General features: G+C 61.6%; 1 protein-coding gene across 1 annotated transcript; it reads right to left on the reverse strand.

Annotated features, from left to right (window-relative positions):
- Window positions 1-912: 912 nt before the first annotated feature.
- Window positions 913-10,462, reverse strand: Tinagl1 (tubulointerstitial nephritis antigen like 1). The gene is made up of 12 exons (XM_076860871.2): window positions 10,392-10,462; window positions 9,557-9,874; window positions 8,412-8,475; window positions 4,783-4,875; window positions 4,517-4,631; window positions 3,390-3,513; window positions 3,163-3,313; window positions 2,868-3,057; window positions 2,715-2,760; window positions 2,347-2,470; window positions 1,529-1,574; window positions 913-1,443 (listed from the first exon to the last, which is right to left on the reverse strand). Exons 2-12 carry the CDS (start codon window positions 9,864-9,866, stop codon window positions 1,303-1,305), a joined length of 1,404 nt encoding a protein of 467 aa, XP_076716986.1. The 5' UTR covers window positions 9,867-9,874; window positions 10,392-10,462; the 3' UTR covers window positions 913-1,302.
- Window positions 10,463-14,200: the final 3,738 nt, after the last annotated feature.

Genomic DNA, 14,200 nt, shown 5'->3' on the forward strand with positions numbered 1-14,200 from the left:
GGACCCACTGTACTGCCCTCAGGAACTTCGGGCCAGTGGGGGAGGCAGGTGACACTCGGATGAGTGGAACATGAAGTGGAGGGCAGCCTCCGGCTCTGTGGCTGGAAGGGGTGTCCCATCCATGCCTGTGGATTTGGGGTGGCTTGGGGGGATGTACAGCAGATGGCCTCTATCAATAGTCCCCCACGGGACGTACCTAGTAGGCGACTGCTTGAATGAGGGAACCTGGAATTGACAGAAATAGGAGTGGGCCTGGGAGGCGGCATGGAAGGGCATCTGGACCGGGGAGCAGCAGAGTGCGGCGCCTGGCAGTCCACACGTGTTCTAACCATCTGAGGAGCAGTGGGGACGCTGGAGCTGCCTGGGCACAGGGTGAAGACACTGGTGCCGCACAGTGGTTGGCAGGTCCTGAGAGTCAGGCAGAGGTCGGGGTGTATTTTGCTGGCATTGGGAGCCTGGGGAGGTGAGGGGCTAAGAGGGCGCCTAGGCAGGCTGAGCTTGACCCAGGAGGAGGGAAGGTGACAGCTCCCTGGCCTCGGTGGCTTGGAGAAGATGATCTGCAGAGACAGAGGTCCCAGCACTGTGGGGCTGTGCCCCCCTTGCCCGCTGGGCCCTGGCGCCAGCTCTGCTGATTGGTGGGCCGGCTGCCCCTACAGGCAGGGCTGAGTCAGCGTCTGAAAGGTGGTTCCCATGGTCTCCATATTCCCGGGGCCAAAGGCCATGCCATCCCTCTCCGGCCTCCCAGTGGGTCACTGCCCAGGGCACTGACGATTAGGACTGAATGGAGACTAAGATGTCTACTCCACCCACCCGGACCAACCAGCCAGGGCTCAGGCAGTCCCTTCTGCCCTCTAGCTAAGTCCCATCCCCAGCTGGCCAGGCGTTCCACCCTGGAGGGTCAAGATACTGTAGTCATCCATACTTTGGTTTTATTTTAAAACAGTGAAAAGAAAAATAAATACCTCTGAAAAACAAGAATACAGGAGTGGGGTGGGGTAGTGGGGCTGGAGATTGGGGGTGTCCTGGCTTCTGTGATCTGGGCTGGAGTGCCAGGGGCCCAGGGTCTCAGGCCCCCTCCTGCCGGCCAGGCCCTGCCTCATCCCCGCTGGGAGGTCTGGGGCTCGCCAGCCTCGCCTGCCCCCGCTCCCAGGCCGGGCGCTGTGTCAGCAGATCAGGCTCCCCGCGGGGATTAGCACCAGGCGCCCGCCTGCGCCAGGGGCCGCCCCGGAGGGTGAGCTAGGGGCTCTTCTGCGGCCGCCCCATGGGGACCCCAGGGCCGGGCCTGGCTTAGTGCCTGAAACTTCAGTGATGACCCATGTCCTCCATGCCCACGCGGCCCCAGACGCCCAGCACGAAGCTCTCGATGTCACATTCGTTGGCGCCTCGCACGATACGAAAGTGGCCCCTCTCACCCCAGGACGGGCCCCATGAGTTGGCCGCGGTCTGGGAATAAGAAGCGCGGTGAGGAGGGGAGGGGAGAGGGCGAAGAGGGAGCAGGGGAGAGGCAGCAGTCGGGCGCGGGACTCACCCAGTATTTGAGCGTCCTTCCGTCGGGCAGCCGCTCCTCTCCCCACCTGGCAGAGCGGGAGGGGCAAGGGAGCTGATTGACCCGCTCTCGGGGGCGGGAACCCTTTTTGCTTTGTGAGCAACACTCTTAGGACTTGGGGACTCTCTGTCCCTCTCTGCCTCCCCTCAGCCCCGCCCCCCATCTGTGAGTCTGTGTGCCCAAGCTCAGCTGGGGGAGACACCAAGGGTATAGGGGAAGGGGGAGACAAAAGAAGAGAAGGTGGACCTGGTCCTCCAGGGCCCCACGTGGTGGGACCTCACACATCTGCCTCTCCTCCCTTGCAGCCAAAGAGGGGTACCTACCAGGGACTGGAGGAAAAGACCTGGAGGGTGTGGGCACCTTAGAGACCCCAGACTCCCTGCAAGCACACTCCTTTAGTGGACCTTTCATTGAGGACTGAAACCAGTGATCCCACCGTCTCCTGTGGTTTCAGAGGGGGAAACTGAGGTCTGGGGGAGTGACCTGCCCCGATTCCTGTGCCTGCCAGAGCTGGGACAGGTGCTGAGGTGGGAGAAGCTGAGCAACTCTTGAAACCTTGTCTGTCGTTTTGTCCCCAGGGCTGTTTTATCACTGTCTAAGGAAGGAATGGTTTCTAGAGCTCTTAAAAGCTCCCACTCTCCCTGTGACTCAGAGCAAGCGCCTCCTCTTCCTGAGCCTCGTTTTCCTCCTTTTGAAGCACAGGAAGCAGTCCTGACCTGGTAGAGGTCACAGGGACTCAAAGCAGGTCCCCAGTGCAAGCCCTGCTGTCCCCAGTCTCCCTCTGCCCACGAGTCTCTCACCCCGTGATCTTGACCGAGTGGGTCCCGTGTCGGCGATACTGCTCGGGTCTGCTCAGGCTCACGGGCGTGTGGCTGTAGATGCCACCCTGGTACAGGAAGAAGTCCTCGTGAACCTCCATGAGCGCTGTGGGCAGAGATCAAGGGAGGTCCCACTTAGTCCTCCAGCGTAGGACCTGCTGCTGTTCCATGTGCCCAGACACCGGGACCTCGCCCTGCAAGACTCCATCCGGGGCCTGCCTGTGAGGAGGGGACAAGCCTCACGCCTGGCCTCACTGCACTTGCTGCTCAGTGCCGTAGAGACCTCCTGGGCCACCGTACCTAGCCTCCAGCAGACACCAGCTTCCAGAGCCGGGGCAGAGAACACTCACCTTGGACGGGGCCATTCTCCATCAGTTCCTTCATGATCTCCTGCTCCTGGAGGGAGGAGATTGGGCAGGAGAGGCCCCATCAAGAGTGAGGCTCTGGCCCCTGGTCACCCCCAGCTCTTCTGCCTCTGCCCCCTCACCCGTGTGCAGACTTACATTGGAGCCCAGGCGGTAGGCAGGAGTGACCTGGTAGATGTCATTGGCATGGACATGGCTATTGGGGCAGCGGGCAGTGGCCTGGCGCTTACCCCGACCCATGGCCCGGCTGTGCATCATGCAGGGGGGCGCAGGGCCAGCCTCATCCCGCTCACGACCCGAGAAGGGATAGCAGTGGTCAGACACAACCCTGGGGGGACAGCAGAAGGGAACAGGGTCAGTGATGTGGTGCGCATGGCCCAGGCCCTGCCCACAGGTGCCTTGCCCACTCCCCCGCCAGCCCCTTGCTGCATACCCTCGACGTCGAAGGAACCACCAGGCACCGTCAAGACGCCCACCGTGGCAGCCTTGCTGGTGGTGGGTGTCACAGGACAGCAGGTTCTGGGGCGACAAGACTGGTGTCATGTGTCCCAGAGAATGGATTGAGACCCGATCAGATGCCACAGCTGGGGAAGCAGAGGGGCCGTCAGGGCCAGGCCCTGGCTCGCCTTCCCCCCGGGCTAGCCCTGCCCTCAGACTCACCTGCCGTGGAGAAGGCCCAGGAGCCTGCGCAGTTGCCCTGGTCCAGCGGCTCATGGATCAGATTGGGCCACTTCTCGGAGGCCTCGAAGGCCGTGGGCAGCACCTCCCCTGGGTTTAGCACCGTCTGCAAGGCAAAGGTGGCCCTGTCTGCCGCCTGCCCCAGAGTGGCCTGTCCCTCAGGAGAATCCGGGGCCTCCCTTCCGCAGTTGGAGCCAGGGCCTCCTGTGGCATGAGACTCCAGCTGCCTCCACCTCCAAGGTGAGTGGAAGACCCAGGCGCCATTAGCGCCTCTCTGCCGCTTTACAGGTGAGGCGCTGAGGCCGGACCGGGGAAGTGGCCCCACGGGGATCGTCCACTTTCCATTGCCAACCCCTGCCCTTTCCTTCTGCCCCTTCTGATCTACCACACCCTCCTTCCTGCAGGGCCTTGGCCTCCAAGCCCCAGAGGGCAGGGGAGGGAAGAAGCAGCCGCGTCCCGTGACCAGGCAGGCGGCCAAGACAAACAGCACCAGGCAGAAAATAACCAGAGGCCCGGAGAAGTAAGGCAGGGTAGGGGCTGGTCACCCCAGCCTTGGGCCAAGGTCTCTCTGCAGGAAGGGCCAGCCTCTGTGTCTCCCCTGCCTGCCGCTGATGGAAAGACCCTCCGGGTGTGCTCCAGCCCAGTCCTGCTGCACGAAGCTCCCCCTCCTCATCCTGTGACCGCCCGGGGCCTGGTTCCCATCTCTTCCTCCCCCAGAGGGTCCCACTGGTGGGAGGGAGAAACCCCCTCCTCCCTAGGGATTCTGCTGAGTCCGCATTTGTTCCAAGAATTGCTGCTCTCTGGCCAGAGCTGGAAGAGCGTCAGTCCTTCCTTTCCTAAAATACCAAGGTGACCTCCTGGCCCTGGGGCCCTGGCCCAGCTCTGTTGGATCCAACAACATTTTTCCCAGGCTGAGGAGGCAGGAGGGACCAAGCTGGGACCACACAGCTCAGCTCTGAGCCCAGCACCTCTCGTGCAGCACATCTAAGGCCCAGAGAGGGCAGTGATCTACTTAGGGACAGACAGCCTGATAATAGGGGACAGGTCTGAGCCCTTGTAGGAGCAGGGCACAGATTGCAGATTGGCATTGCAGGCAAGGGTGGACTTACATAGATCTCGTTCATGTTCATGACAGAGGAAGATGGGCGGATGGTGCCCAGGCGGTAGCGAATGCCCTCGTCCAGCGTCATGCCCCAGAAGGCACTGTGGTTCCCAGCCTGCCACCTGAAGGAGAGGGGACGGAGGGACTCAGAGGCCTCCCCCCACGTCCCTGTGAGGGGAGGGGTGCCTCCTGGCCAGAGGGGTGCCGTGTGCCCGCCTCGGTGAGGATCTCGGCGGAGCACAGGTACCTGCGGGGGGCGTGCAGGCTCCTCACCCGTAGTTGCCCTGGTTGATGGCGTTGATCATGTCCAGGTCCACCAGGCACGGCTCCTGGTCACACTCCCACTGCCCCTTCTCCTGGCAGGTGCTGACAAGGACAGGAGGGAAGGAGAGTGAGTGGGGGGCTGGGGACTCTGCGGGGACGTGGCCTCCGGGTCAGTGTGGGCCTGGGATTCGGTACTGGCCACCGTGGGAGGACCCTCAGACCCTCCCACCCGGCCTGGTGGCTTCGGTGCCAACTTTGAGTTCACAGTTCTCAAGTTTGTGGCCACTGCCCAGCTCACGGCCTGATCTCCAGAGTCACGGGCCTCACTGCCACTCCACACCCGGTGGGCACCTGCCAGCAGCCCAGACTAACATTCCACAGCACAAATCCTGACCTTACTTCTCACAGCGCCCAGCTCACCCTTCCCGGGACGAGTCCTTGACGCTCTCCCGCCTGCTGATCCAGCCATGGGCCAATCCTCCGTCTACCTTGAACACACACCCGGATTCCAAACCACCCTGTCCAGCAGCCACCGCTCTCCCCGGGATTACCGCTCGGCCTCATTGTTCCTTAACCTGCCCTGTTACCCCACATCCCCCCAGGATATTTTTAACACAGCCACAGAGCCGTCCTGCTAAACCTAAGTCATGCCGTGCCTCTGCCCAAACCCTCCATTGGCTTCACATCACAGAACGCGAGCCAAAGTCCTCAGGTGACGACAAGGTCTGCACCATTTGTCCCCTTGTCCCTTCTCTGACCCCCTCCCTCCAAGGCTCCAGCGAGGCTGCATGCTCACACAGCCCCTACTCCTGCCCCAGGGCCTTTGAGCTGCCCTTCCTCCCACCTCCCTATGGCCCACTCTCATTTTCCCCAAATCTTCAGTCAAATGTCTCCTTCTCAGGGAAGCCTCTTCTGGCCACCCTATCTTTTTTTTTTTTTTTTTTGTCTGGGGGAGGTACTAGGGCTTGAACTCAGGGGCACTCAGCCACTGTGCCACACCCCAGCCCTATTTCAAATTATATTTAGAGACAGGGTCTCACTGAGTTGCTTAGAGCCTCGCTTTTGCTGAGGCTGGCTTTGAACTCGCGATCCTCCTGCCTCAGCCTCTCCAGCCGCTGGGATTACAGGTGTGCACCATTGGGCCCAACCTGGTCACCCTATCTTACAATTCAGTATCCTCCATACTTCCTGTCCCTCTTCCCTGCCTTACTGTTTACCTTGGCAGGTCACCAACACCTGACACCCTACAGCTGACATGGTTTGTACCCATTTCCTAAGACCCTTGGGGGCAGGTATTGGTTGGCATCTTCAGAGACTAAGCTCATAGCGGGCACCCAATAAATACTTGTTGAGTGACCGAGAGACGGAGGCAGTACAGTGAGGGGGCTAAGAGTGAGCAGATTCTGGGGTTCCAATCCTGGGTTCCAATCCTCACCGCCTCCTTGTGTGAATTTAGGAAAGTTATTTAAACTCTCTCCCTCAGGGTCCTGTCTGTAAAGCAGGATAATAATAGTCCACTTTCCAGGGATTAAGTAACAGCTCGTAAAGTACATAGCCCAGGGCTGGCCCGCCTAGGTGCTCAGAATTGTTCTGGACTATGATTGTTCTCACAGGAACCCCAGCCCCCCTTCTCCTGGGCTTCAGACTCACATCCAGCTGACCCCCTGACACCTCGGGATGAGCAAAGGCATCCCGGATTTAAAATAACCAAATGGCCTTCCCCCGGCCGCCCCTCCCAGGATCCTCAGCTCAGAACACAGCACCCAGCTGCTCAGATCCAAATGCCGCAGGGTCAGCCGTGTCCCTCGCAGTCCCCATCGGCAGGCTCTGGGGATGGCACTTCAGGAACCCAGGGGACCCTCGCCCCTCCGCTGCTGCCAACCTGCCCCAGGCCCTGCTCACCGCTCACCTGGGCCTGGACAAGGGCTTCCTGGCCAAGTCCCTGCCTCGCTGCCCCCGCCCCTTCCATCTCCTGCCTGCTCTGAAGTCAGAGGCCTGTGAGCAAAGTGAGCCAGACCGTGGGCTCTCCAGGAGGCTTCCTGTGACACTCGGGACACCCAGGACTCCTCGGCCCAGCTGGGAGTCCGTGGAACGTGGCTGACCTCCTAGAGCCACTCCTAGCTCCCAGTCTTCCCACAAGCACGTTCCCTGCCTGGCCCAGGGCTGCTGGTCCTGTCTCCTACCCACTCCTTGGGGTCAGTAGAAATGTCCCTTCCTCAGAGCGCCTTCCTCCTTCCCTCTGACCCTACACAAGGATCCCCATCATCCCCTCTTTCCCCCTAACATCTGGAGCAGCTTGTATTTTTATATATATTTGTGGGTTTTTTCATGTCCTTCACCATTAGCCTAGAAGCTCCTGTGGGACAAGGACTGTTGGGTCACTTTCTGGCTGCGCCTAGTGGGCCCAGCATGGTGCCTGTGGCGCAGTAGGTCTGTGGGGACGCGGTGTGGACTGAGGGTGGGATGCTGTGCACTCTGTGATGCTGTTACGAGCTGGTAACTTTGCTGATACAAGATGCTGATCCTTCCAAGCCAGCCCGAGGCACCCGCCTCCAATGTCACCTTATAAGGAGCCTCAAGGGGAGCCAAGCCCCAGTATGGCTGGATCTCCAGGCCAGAGCCGAGTGGGTGGCGCTCAGAGCGCTGGAGGTGTCCCGTGGGGGCAGGGCGGCCCTTGTCCTTCTGTCCCCTCTGCGCAGCGGGCAGCAGCCGCTGGGCCCTCTGGCAGCTCCCCTGAGGTGTGGGCAGCCTGCAGGGCGCCCACTGCCCCTTGTGAGGTGCTGGGAACGTGCCACCTGAGCAGTCCTGAGGGGCCGGCAGGGGTCGGTCAGCGCTCTCCTGTCCTGCCTCCTGCGCCCCAGGGCTGCCCAAGCAGGTCTAGACAGGGCTGATGGCAGCAGGTCCCAACATTCCAGAGGGGACCTGGGACACGGGAGAGTGTTAACCCCTCCGTGTCCACCCCACCAGGACCCGCAGAGTCCTGGGGCCTGCCTCCCGCTTCTGAGCACACCCCAGAGTCCTGCTCCCCCGTGACCCAGGCACCCCTCACCCCGTGAGGCAATGGAAACAGCTTATGTGCAGCGCATTCCAAAAAGTCTCCTTCTCCCTGGGGCCTCCCAGACCCAGGCAGAGGCCGGGCGGAGCCAGTGCCCCGCCTCCCCTCTCCAGGGTGGCCTTCACTTCCCAGGGACCCTTCCCACTTCCCGACAGGGACCCCTCCTCCTCCTGCCAGGGGTGGTGGGCAGGGGGAGCGGAGGGCCGCATTCCGGGGAAGGCCCTGTGCAGCTGGCTGGCTGCCCGCCCGGCCATCCCTGACCCGTCCGCCCAGGGCAGCGGATGCTGCAGCCAGAGGTTTCCTTCCTGGCGTCCCGTCCCCTCCTGGGACTCTCCCATGACAGCAAGAACGTTGGGAGGGGCGGTAGCCCAGCCCAACCAGGAGGGCGGGAAGGACTGGGGGTGGCACTAGGGCCGACTGCTCCTGGGAGTGTGTTGGAATGCCAGGGTGAGAGCTGGCAGGGGCGGTCACGGCTGAAATGCCCACGTTACAGATGAGCAGCTGAGGCTCGGAGAGGGGTTTTAACCAAGCCTGTTGGCCACGAGGCTCAGGAGCCCAGCCCCTCCAGGCCCCACCCACTCACCAGCGGTTACAGTTGTCCCAGTAGGTCCCAAAGACTGGATAGACGCGCCCCCGGTGCTCGCATCCTGGAGGACGGAAAGAGAAGGGAACCGGAAACAGAGAACGCTGAGGTGGCCACCAGAGGGTCAGGAGCCCTCGACGCCCTCCCCCAGGTCACCTCACATACACACACGCCGACCCCAACTCCCCCCGAAACTAAAGCCAAACTATAACTCAGACATCCCCTGCCCGTTGCTGTGGCCCAGCCTGAAATCCCAGCAATTCAGGAGGCTGAGGCAGGAGGATGGCAAGTTCAAGGCCAGCCTGGGCAACTTAGTGAAATTCTGTCTCAAAATTAAAAATTAAAAAAGGCCGGGGATGTAGCTCAGTGGCAGAGCACCCCTGGGTTCAAACCCCAGTGCCCCAGGGTCGGGGGAAAGACATCTCCTGGGGCCCACACCAACTTCTACATGGGAAGTTATTCAATGACTCCAACGCGAATCCCTCTTGCTTCACTTGGAGGCCAGCCACAGCATTCCTGGGATCCTTTGCCATTTAAATAAGTTGGGGCATAGAATTGGGGTGGGGATGGTGAGGCCCAGAGAAGGCAAGCAATGCCCTTAAGATAACACAGCACTTTGGGATAGCAACCCCTGTGTGCAGCCTCCTTGCTCAGAGCCCCCACGGCACCGCACCATGGGAGGGGATTCCAGAGCTTCTCCTAAAGGCCAGTGCATGGAAAAGAACGTGATGAAAGCCGAAGGCTGAAGGCAGAAAGAGATCTGACCCACCTCCCAGGTATGACCTGTCTCAGAGGTATGGAATCCTGAGCAAAGGCAGAGTGGCTGAGGTGACCCTGGCCAACCCCTGTGTGCTCTATCGGCCCAAGCGTGAGTCAGCGGGGCGGGCCAGCACCTTCCCCAGTTGGACAGGACTGGGAGAAAGGACTGGAGGCTGCCTGCCCTTCCCCGGGGGCAGCTTTTCTTTCAGTCTTACTAGAGAGAGTCAAGTTAGACCACAAGAGGGACTTCCCTCCTGTGGGAAGGGTCTCTTTCCCAGACACTGAAAAGCCTCCCCTAGAAATGTCCAGGCACCAGCCTTGCTCCTGCGGCTTGCTGGGCCTGGGGCTGACAGGGTGACTGCCCTCTTGGTGGTCTTGGGGCCCACCTTGGATGGGAGGGAAGGGGGGCGGCACGCCGAGGCAGAAGTCCCAGAAGTCAGGGCAGCAGTCGGAGACGGTGCGGTTGCAGAAGAGGTCACAGTAACAAGTGGCGCCCAGGTAGGGCAGGGCACAGTCGTCAGCGCGGCCACGGCAGCACATGTCCTGCTCCTGGCAGTACCGGCCGCCCGCGTCCCGGATGCCCCGCAGGTGCAGACCCGGGGCCAGCTCCCGGCGCCAGCGACCCCGCCGGGCGCCCAGGGCTCCCTGGCCAGCCAGCAGCAGCAACAGCAGCAGCCCCGAGGGACAGCGCCACATGGTGCCTCCTGGGCCGGAGAGGGCAGAGGGCAGGGTCAGAGGCGGCGGCATCAGAGGCCCCTGGCACACCAAGGGTCACCCCACCCCCGCTTCCTGGAGTCGCGAAACCAAGGAGGTGCGACAGGTGGGGACCCCGGCTGCTAGTCCCCAGGCAGGACCCGCAGGGCAGGGAACCAAGGCTTTGTGACTTGGCTTATGTTGGGGAGGGACCTGGGCACGGAGAGGAGCCCCTGCCTGACCTGCACAGGGACCTTCGAGGACCAGGACACGGGGTGGGGGCATTCGTGGGGCCCCGCGCGGCTCTCATCCTGCGCCCCAGGTCCTCTCTCCTGCACCAGGTCTCTCGCCCCTCCCTGTCCCTGACCTGGGTCCTGAGCCTTCCCAACCCCTCCCCACACCCCGTGGTGTCCCCCTGTCCCTCCCCACTGTGCCTCTCTCTGGCACCGTCTGGCCCCCGCCTGCCCGTCCCTCTCCCTGCTCCTTCTCCGTCTGCACCCTCTGCCTCTGAGCAGAGGAGCTCCCTACCTGGTGAGGGGTGTGGGCTGGGCCCGGGCTGCCCTCCGCCTCCTGGCTCCGCGCTGCCGGACACAAAGTCAAGTGAGGAGCACGGGGCGGGGCCGCCTTTTGTACCGCCCCACGGCTGTGCCCGCCCGGGGCCGCCGGGCTGTGGGAGGAGGAGCCAGCTAGTTTGCACCTGGAGCAGACCACAACTCAGGGCTTGCAACGCAGGGAGGGGACAGGCCCAAGGACAAGGAGCTTGAGGTTATCCTCCTTAGATTTTGACAAGTGGAAGTCGTTCCTTTGGGAGGTAGAACTGTAAATCAAGCAGAAAGGATTGTGGTCTGACACTAAGAAGGACTTACCATGGGGCTAAGGAGCTTTCCTAGAGAGCGGGAGATGGAGCCAACTGAGCTCAGACTTAAGAGTGCCAGGGATAAAATCTCCCAGCTCTCCCTCTGGCCTTGCACACCCCGGGTCACCGGTGACCTGGGCTGGGGGCGGCCCCAAGCTGCCTGGGCAACAGGAATGATTGGAATCTTCCAGAGCAGGATTGAGGAACCTGCAGACACCCTGGGCGCTCATCCCAGGAGGCAGGGACAGGACTGGCCCCTCCACACCCTGCAGCCCGCTGGTGCTGTCCTCTCCCTCTGCTGGGCCCGCCCTGTGCACTGTCCCCTCCGTCAAACCCACGTCCTGCTGGGCACCTGTTCCCCTGGGAGGGCCCAAGGCAAGAGCAGCCAGCTGGGGGCCCCCTGCGGAGCACCCCGCTTCCTGCCTGAGGCCCAAACAATGAGGCCTCTGTCCCACCAGGCCTGCCGGCACCCTTTACCTCCCCTTGCGCAATCCCCCTCCCCAGGGTGGGGCCCAGGCGGGGGCTCTGCAAGCAGGGGGGGGAGGACACTGCACCTGGGCAGGTCCCTGCCTCAGCACGGAGAAGCCCTGGGAATTCCCTGCGCCTCTGCCCACCGCCTGCCCCTCCCCCAGCCAGGGCATCCTCAGCCAGCTGGGCCTGGCAGAGGCCGAAGGACCAGGACAACGGGCGCTTGTGGCTGGGCCACCCCCTGCTATGGGACAGTGGGTGTGAGTCACCAAGGGGTCCCGCCCTGGTGGTGGGGGCAATGTCCAGCCCCACATGGGCACTTGCACACCCTGAGCGGCCCCTGCTCCCTGCAGGGACTTGGGAAAACACTGAGCAACCGAGGCTCAGGGCAGATTGGCTTGAGGCCACGCAGCCAGCACAGAGGCTCCTACCTTCTAGCCACCCCCCTTCCCGGTCACCTAAGTCACCCCTGCACGTCTGCTCCTGGTTGGGAAGTCATTCTTCCTATCTAACCTCCATTCATCTTACTGTAAGGCGGGTGGGTCCCTTGGAATTGGCAGAGGTCATGTCCTCCGGGTGGGAGACAGAGGCTGCCTTCAGAAGTCACCTGCTTTCACGACGGGCTCCATGGCTCTGGGCTTGGGACTGGCTCAGGGGCCCCAGCCTGTCTGTTGCCCCAGGTCACTGTGGGTGCTGCCCTCGGGAGTGTGTGGCACGTGTGCCCATGTGGCATATTCCCAAGCATTTGTGTCTGTGGGAGTTTCTGCTTGAGTGGCGGTTGATCTGTGTCTGTCTGTCCATCTGTCTACCCGCCTGTCTGTTGCCCGCCTGCGGACCTGCATGTCTGGACATTTTGCCCATCTGCCAGTTCTTGTCTGTCTGTCTGCTTGTCTACCTGCTCACTTGTGTGTCTGCATGTGTGTTCGTGTCCCTCTGGAAGTTGTCTGTCTGTCTGTCATTTGCCTGTGTGCGTGGGCTTGCTGCTTGGGTGCTGAGCGTGTGGCTGATCTGTCCAGGTCCACCTGTCCTCCAGGTGTTCACGTATCAGTGCCACAAGTGTCTGCTTGTGTTCTGCCTCAGCTTCTAGCTGTCTGTCTGTCCTCGTCGTCTGTCTGTCTGTGCATAGGAGGCAGGAACACCCCGCAGGGGAAGAGGGCAGAGCCAGGAGCAGCCCCCATCATCTCGGGGCTTGGCGCTGAGCCCACCCCAGTGGAATCTAGTGACTCACTGGGTTTTGTGGCCAAGGAGCAGAGGAAGAGGGCAGGGCCGGGGGCTGGACACGCGCTTTCCTCTCCCCTCCCTCCCGGTGACTCATGGTGTCTTATTCTTGCCCAGAGAGGGGCTCGGTCCCAAGGCCTGGGACAGAGCAGCAAGTGAGTGACACAAGTGAGTCTTCCCCTGGAGGCCTTCCCTGGAGGCAGGTGACCTGGCTCTTCGTGGTGACTCTGTCCTCCCTCACAGGGGACTCTGGGCAGCACTGGCCCTGTCTGCTCTTGGCCTCCCAACTGCTGCCTGGAGACCCTCTCACGTTCCCCTCATTCTACAGGGAAGGTGAAGCCACCAAGGGGCAGTTACACGCCTAAGGACTCACGGCAGAGCAGAGGCCTGGTCAGGAGAGCCGTTCTCCACCTCGGTCCCTGGTTGAGGACCCGACATGTGGGGTCCCAGCACCTCAGCTAAGGCTCGAGCTTCCATAAGCAGCCCCCCGTCCTGAGCTGTGATCTGGCCTGAGTCAGATCCAGGCCAGGCCTGGTGGGCAGCATGCTGGGGCGGGTCCTGGTGCCCGGGCACCCGGGGGCCTCTGGACTCTGCTGTGAGAAACACCCATGGAGGCTGAGTGGAGGTTGGGAGGCCGAGTGGAGGCAGGGTGGCAGGTGCCGGGGCTTGTGGGAGATAAGATTCGGGGCCACGGAGGGGGGTGCCACGCCCTCCAGCGGCGCTTCAGGTTTTCATTTATTCAACAAATACCTGCGCTGGGTGCCACATGCCCAGGTTGACCAGACAGGCCTCGTGCTGCTGTCCTGCAGTCTGCCATCTAACAGGAACACAGACCCGAAGGAGCGCGGCCCACCAAGAGGTCACTGGGAAACATGAAGCGCTGGTCTGCGCCAGCGTGAGGGCCTGGATCGCTGCGGTGGGCCGGGTGGTTTCAGAGAGCAGAGAGCTGCGCTGGCACCGAAGGATGAGAAGAACGTAGCCATTCCTAGTGCCCAGGGCAGTGACAGGAGCAAAGCCCTGAGACCCGGCCCCCCGCTGGTCAGCTGGAGCAGCTGGGTGACTGGGAGGGAGGCTCTGGAGGAGCAGAGGAGGCTGGGAGGAGCTGGCCAGGCAGCAGGACCTGGGGCTGTGGAAAGGAGCTGGGATTGTCTTTTGCCACTAAGGGTTTTTTTGTTTTGTTTTGTTTTTAATTCTGGTGATTGAACCCCAGCCCTTTTCAATTTTGAGACAGGATCTTGCTAAGTTGTTTAGGGCCTCGCTAAGTTTCGGAGGCTGTCCTTGAGCTTGAGATCCTCCTGCTTCCGTCTCCGGAGCTGCTGGGGATTACAGGCTTGTGCCACGCCCAGGCTTGCCACTGAAGATATCTACATGTGAAATGAGAGAATTTAGATTTGCATGTACAAAACCCCTCTGTGGCAGCTGGGTAGAGAACAGAGTGTTATAGGGGACAAGTCGATGCAGAAAAGCCACCGGAGGCTCCCGGCGCTCAGGACTAGCCGTGCTCATTTGATGGAGGCTGGTGGCATGGCAGTCAGAGGTGGGCCCTCCGGGGCATCTTGGGAGAGCAGGATTGTCAAGACTTGCCGCAGGACGGGATGTGGGGGCAGATATCAAGGAAGTTTCTAGCAAAACCTCTGCTCCTCTTCCTGTCGTGAGGCAAAGATGTTCCTCCCCTTGAATTTGAGCAGGCTCCTGATGGCCTTGACCACAGAGCAAGTGTGACCTAGGCTGGTTCCCAGCTCAAGCTGGACGAGAGGAAGCAGGACGGGTTCAGTCTGGCAGAGAGGCTGGGTGC

The sequence above is a fragment of the Callospermophilus lateralis genome, chromosome 7, assembly GCF_048772815.1.
Source record: "Callospermophilus lateralis isolate mCalLat2 chromosome 7, mCalLat2.hap1, whole genome shotgun sequence".
NCBI classification, from domain to species: Eukaryota; Metazoa; Chordata; class Mammalia; order Rodentia; family Sciuridae; genus Callospermophilus; species Callospermophilus lateralis.